Here is a 6,703-nt window from a genome sequence, read left to right as displayed (position 1 = left end):
ACGTCCCTGTGATAGGTAGTTGTTGGTACTGACCACGTCCCTGTGATAGGTAGTTGTTGGTACTGACAACGTCCCTGTGATAGGTAGTTGTTGGTACTGACCACGTGCCTGTGATAGTTAGTTGTAGGTAATGCTCACGTACCGCCGGGGTTATTTACACGATCTACTTCAAAATCAGTATTAAATGTCCATATACAGACGTCACGATATACTTAGAAAATGTTATTTAATGTCCATATATAGACATCACGATCTACTTAGAAAATGTTATTTAATGTCCATATATAGACGTCACGATCTACTTAGAAAACTGTTTTTAATGCCCATATATAGATGTCGCGATATTCTTAGAAAACTGTATTTAATGTTCATATATATGCGTCACTCCCGGTGCACTTGCTGGTCCGGGAACTGCTCAAGGAGGCCACCGTCATCCCTCTGCAGGTCAGGGTGATATCGGTGGGAAAGCTGAGACGATTTCAACGGAGACGTACAACAAAGGTGCAGGGAAAGTTGTTTCGGCTTTAGAGATATTACAGGAGGCAGGGGATGTCGACTAGCAGGCTTCTGCGAGAGTGTTCCTTCCTGTTATAGTGTTCCGTCATGTACCTGTTACAGTGCTATCTTCGCGTTTAAAAATCCACTAAATTCTGTTGGGTTCTTTATGCCGTTTATTCTGTATTCTAAAAAAAAAACAGATCCTGCGGGGGGTTTACAGAAATTCCTTTGTCTAACAGGCGACGTATGACTGGCAGTTGTTACAAAGTGTTTAACATGTAATACCAGATCTCTACATTTGTAATTCTTCAAATTCTCCCGATATATAAAGTAGTTCTTGATCGTTCAGTACCTTGGTGCCGAGTGATGTTAGTCAAGTTAAAAATCATGCAGTTGTTAGCTATGACCAATAAATATGTCCGTTCATATAATTACATATATTATATGTAAAGTAAGTCATGTGGATGGTCTTTCCCGATGCAAACAGTCTATTGGAAACGGATATACCAGGAGGACATAAAAAGAACAGGAGAATGACATATTAAGGCACGGGATGTCACGGACAATTGATCTGTAATAGTGTATGGAATGTGAACAGTCTATCACAACGACTGTCTGCGTAGAGAAAAAACACCCACATGATTATGATTATCATAGAGTATATCTTATATTAACATTATAATGCAGCTTGTTTATTTAGATCTTACTTATATGCATATATATACTTTTCTTGAAACAGTCTGAAAATCAATCATAAAGTGTATTAACGATGACGCAACAGAAGGATTTTTCTTGACCACAATACACTGATTTTATGAATATAACGTATTTTGTACATGTACCATATTTTACACTGCATTTCCCCAACTCTCTTCTAACTTCCCCTGTAATTTATTCACGTCACTATCCCTAAGCTGTAGTTGATAATGTTGGTTAAGGTGAAAGGTAACAGATTTATATAAGTGTATTAACACTTGTTTCTGTCTCCAATTCATTTATGTTAAATTATATTTGTATTTTGTATTACATATGTTATGTGAATAAAACAAAGTTTAAACTAAATGTGTCCGTTGATGTCATGTGACTAAAAGTACTCACATTCCACACATTCTTACATACAGGTAACACACAAACATTAAAGGGACATCACGTGAAAAGGCGGGTTTTTTTTAATGAATGTATGTATTGTATGCACTTCCACTTATGTTACCTCGCTATCCCCATATTCATAGTCCGTTCCAAATGTCCAGTTTGACCACTTGAATTGTTCGGGAAAGCCCGGCTAAAAATAGCGCCGATAACGTCACCTGATTAGGCAGCAAACACAAGTGGTGCGAGCGAGATGAAACGGTTTACAAAGGGGCCCTCAGAGAGGGGCCGTCAGGCAACTGCAACTTCTTACCGCACTATGAAACCAAGTTATATGATTTCTAATTCCGTATTCAAACTTATTGAACAGTAATTATTCATCATCAGAAGTTAATTGCACACTTGCCAATATTAAGAATTTAAATTTATTTAGCTTTTAACATAAATTTGTTGCCAATAAAATTAAACAAAGGATGGGGCACAAGTTTTTACAATTTATCACAGCCTTCTCCCGTGACCGGTACAGGTGGTACGGGGCTAAACACTCCCTCAACAATGGGACAAACCTTTCTGTAAAAAGGAATATTCACGAGACGAATATCCCTTTTCAAATGTTTACATAAAGTGCATATATGCAATGACAAACTACACGCGAATATAAAAAGGAAACGTTTGTGAATTTATTTATTACATTAAACAACTCAATGTCTTTGGCCATTTTTTTTCTAGACCATGAATATAAATCTATGTATACTCTCTTTCCCACTTTCACTGTCTCCAAACGCTAACATTTAGGAAGTCATATTAACCATCACACACAATAAACTGTATGGCAAAACCACTACGTGTACATGTAGAATATGTGTCAATAAGGAACGTGTTGAGATACTTGATAATTATATTTTTTCAATACTTTACAGAGATTAAAGCATACTTTTAAATGGACCTTTTTATGCTGAGACAACTTTTCTTTAATCAGTTCCTTTGGTCCGAAACAGAAGCCGTAGTTATCGGCAGCACGCGCCATTTTTATAACGTAATCAAATATTTTTTCCCCTGTTTTCAATACGTATTCCGATTCTATCTGAAGTCGAAAATTTATTCTTTATAGAGAAAAGGTTGTTACATGATCATACATTCTAAGTCAACATCATATGAAAACATGAACTGTTGAAAAATTACGATTTAAAAAAAAAGTGTTATGCGATCCTATTTACTAGAAGTAGGTTCTCCTTCCTCAGTTATTCATCCTGGTCCGTCATTTTGACATTTTTAATCTAGCTGCGATAACGTAGCTTTCTGACGAAGAGCGATTTTTTTTTTATATATTGCGTCGTCGCGCCAGGGCAGGCCGGGTATTATATTAGTACTAATTTAAAACTTGCATGTCAAAACAAAAAACAATCGTTTAATTCAGCAATATAATTAAATCATACCATTTTACTGATCCCGGTAATATTATAAATTATGTAAATCTAATAGCGCACGTATCTCATTTGACCCCGAGCACCGACAGAGGATCAGAGAACAGAATACGCCGTGGCCATCACAGCAGTTATCCCTTGGGGGGCCTCATGGCAAAATCAAACTAACCAGTCACTTATCCCTTTCGTTTGCATAAACCACTGTATAATTATAAAAAACACAAAGTAAACTCTCTCCGATACATGCCCATTAACATATTAAACTAAGTTCATCTGTGTTCAAACTCACACAATGATACTAGCGAGGTTAATAGTTTTAGATATTTATTCATAACATAAACAGCGCTAGCATTTCTGTCGATTTTATTTCAGCTTAACCGGCCGCTATCCGGAAGAAAACATGCACCGTACTGACTGCTAGGGCAGTTATTTTCTGCTTTGAATACTTCCCACTGGCAATAATGATTCCGTAACGTACCCCTTGCGCTATCTTTTGACCATTTGGCAACTATTCGCTTCGTAGCTGACACGGTACAACACTTTTCTTTGGCTTACTTCACACGGCCAGTCATTTTGTTTACAAAGAAATGGTGTGCTATGCGCATGCGCTAGTAGAGGGAAATCCCTGAACAAAACGTTGGTCAGACAGGTAGAAATACCGATGATTATCTTAGATTTAATCATTTTTATGAATCTTTTTCAGCCAAATCCGATCGGCATTTTCCATAAGGAGTCTCACTTGATATGTTTATGTAGTATTTGGAAAAAAGACAAAAAAAAAAGTTACTTCAGCGTGATGCCCCTTTAAGGGTCCTCGCACCACATTCTTTCATCACACAACTATACTACCAAACAACCATTTAAGGTTCCTTACACCAAGACCTTTCATAAATCCTTTCAAAGTCTTACACACAATAAATATATTTATTACATACTTACTAATAAATACGGGTTTTTTGTTTATGCGATACGGCACAATTGCTCTTACCCATATCAGCCCTCGCCGTATCACACCCCAAAAGCCGTATCAGCCCCCGCCGTATCACAACCCCAAAACCCGTATCAGCCCGCAAAACCCGTATCACACCCCTTTTGGATTTTTTTTGCGTTTTTCAATAAATCAAAAGAAAAATATATCATAAGATAGTAGCTTTTATTAGTAAGTATGTAATAAACAGAATAAAGCATGCCTTTTTCCATATCACACCCGGTATCAACCCTCGACCAATCGGCCCTTGGGCTGATATTGCAGTCTCGGGTTGATACTGGGTGTGATATGTAAATATATAACCCTGTTACATACCTACTACCTGTGTTCAATTACATACTTAAAGTATATAGAACATTTCATAGGCGCTATATTAGATATTACATATTTCAATATTCATTATATTTGATGAAAATAAATGGTCCAACGAAGTAAAGTTTCTTTAAACATTGTTGAATATTAGTGTTATGCGATTTATGTCTTATAAATTAAAATATAGTGTATCAAACGTGTTCTTAGTGTGGTTTTATCATTGCTATTTGTTAAAATGACGTATACATTACGTACCTTCAAATAAGAATAACTCCAGAATTAAAGATATAACGATATAGATTTAACCGATATTGTAAAACGTTATATCTTTAAACTATTCGACAGTTGATTGTGCCAACAACTAGATTTAACTTATTAAAACCATATTTTGATGGTGGTTTGATTCTATAGAAGACATACTGCTTTCAACGAGTTATTCCCCTTTATATGAATTTTGAATACATATCACCACAAATTGTGGATACGATGACACCAAATACCATCAATAGATTCACGGATTTCAGATTCAATTGCAACTTAAACTAGAATCTGAAAAATAAGTACCGACTTGTCTTCAAAAAGTGCCGAAGTAACCAAGTGCCAAAAATATAAGTGCCGAGGTAACCAAGTGCCGAAAGTATAAGTGCCGAGGTAACCAAGTGCCGAAAATATAAGTGCCGAGGTAACCAAGTGTCGAAAAATAAGTGCCGAGGTAACCAAGTGCCGAAAATATAAGTGCTGAGGTAGCCAAGTGTCGAAAATATAAGTGCCGAGGTAACCAAGTGTCGAAAATATAAGTGCCGAGGTTACCAAGTGCCGAAAATAAAAGTGCCGAGGTAACCAAGTGTCGAAAATATAAGTGCCGAGGTAACCAAGTGCCGAAAATAAAAGAAAGTGCCGAGGTAACCAAGTGCCGAAAATAAAAGTGCCGAGGTGTCCAAGTACCGACTTCACCAGGTGCCGAGGTGTCTATGATTCCAAACGGTAACAGGTTCACACAGTTGACCCCTGTGATCCTGGATATAAATATATATGAGCACATTTGATAGTCTAAAAAGCAAGCTACGTGTATAAGCAAAATATTAGTATCCAAAGCGTCAATAGTCATAAGAAGTTGCATGATTTTTTAATATCTTTGACCCCCGTGGCACTAAATGTATGTCAAGGTCTTGTATTTGAAGGAAAGTGATAGACCAAGCTAGCGAGCAAATATCATGTCTTGATGTTCAAAGTCGTCTCCGTGAAATGTTCAAAATGTAACCGAGAAAGTAAGTCATTTTTAACACGTTAATTAATTATCCCGATTCAAAAATTATGGTTCTTTAAAACAAGTCGTTCAAAGATACAGAAAGACGGACAAACCACGCGCCATCTCCACATGTTCAAATGTTTCGCACCAGGCGAGCTGCACATCACCGGACTTGTGCAAGTCTAATACAGAGCAAGTTCTAACTCTCACGTCCGATAATTATCCAAAGAAGGTGTAGTAACATGAACATGTAAATACGTTTCCTTATGAAGTCACGTGCCTTATTGCCGGTAATGACATTTCGTGAGTGGCTACAATGTAAACTGTACCTACCTCGTGCTTCCTCGGCCACATTCCTCAAACATTCTGTTATTCCGGTACAGACGTCAGATTGACTACTCATGACGGGCACATGATTTCAGCCTGATTGTTTGATTGTCGGCTCATTTCGTAATCCTAGAAACATTATATCTTTGGTGGATCATGTGAGATCAGGTGTATAGGCCTATTACACGCCAAACTACCATGATCTCTTATTATTGACCGAGAAATGGTACGTTACACGTGTGGCTGCTCATAAGAGTTTCAATACAAAGAAAGACAACTCTAACTAAAGCAAACCACAATATAAAACCAGATTTTATTTAAAATGTCATTCTTACTTCTTATCAATTATGAATTATTATTATTTTTAGATGAATGATAATGCTATTCAAGATATATCTTGACCTTATGCAAATCCAATCAATATCTCTTTACGTTAATAAACGTGTTTCCTTCAATTACGATATTTAATGATTTTTATCTAGTTGAACGGGAGGGAGTCAGAGAAAAAACAATAAATGACATTTGGAATGTTTAGGTATGTTTAGGTATGGGTAACTGTTGCCTGTAACACAATGTCACATCCTTAATCATTTTGTGTCATATATAGTAACTTATATAATCTTTGATAACTATGTTGAGGTATCCGTTAAGCTTGAAACAATCAAAAACAAATGAAAAACTGTTTTGATGCTTCGATATTTTACTATCTTGTCCAAAGGTAAATGTTTATTTATTTTTGTATTAAATGTGAAAACATAATAAATAGTTTGAATGCTACAAGAACTAAATATCCATCTTTTGTCATATTCTCCAAAA

At 36.3% G+C, this 6,703-nt stretch overlaps 1 protein-coding gene across 1 annotated transcript in view; it reads right to left on the bottom strand.

Annotated features, from left to right (window-relative positions):
* The window catches only part of LOC110459948 (jmjC domain-containing protein 7-like), a 17,194-nt gene extending 11,057 nt beyond the window's left edge, over positions 1–6,137 (bottom strand). Inside the window, exon 1 of the mRNA XM_021512479.1 lies at positions 5,894–6,137. Within this exon, the coding sequence (XP_021368154.1) occupies positions 5,894–5,963 (70 nt within the window). The 5' untranslated portion in view covers positions 5,964–6,137. The remainder of the gene's footprint in view (positions 1–5,893) is intronic.
* Between the last annotated feature and the right edge of the window lie 566 nt (positions 6,138–6,703).

Source organism: Mizuhopecten yessoensis, unplaced genomic scaffold (assembly GCF_002113885.1).
Source record: "Mizuhopecten yessoensis strain PY_sf001 unplaced genomic scaffold, ASM211388v2 scaffold10275, whole genome shotgun sequence".
In the NCBI taxonomy this organism is placed as follows: Eukaryota; Metazoa; Mollusca; class Bivalvia; order Pectinida; family Pectinidae; genus Mizuhopecten; species Mizuhopecten yessoensis.
The sequence above is the reverse complement of the archived record's forward strand: the minus strand, read 5'-3'. Positions and strand labels throughout refer to the sequence as shown.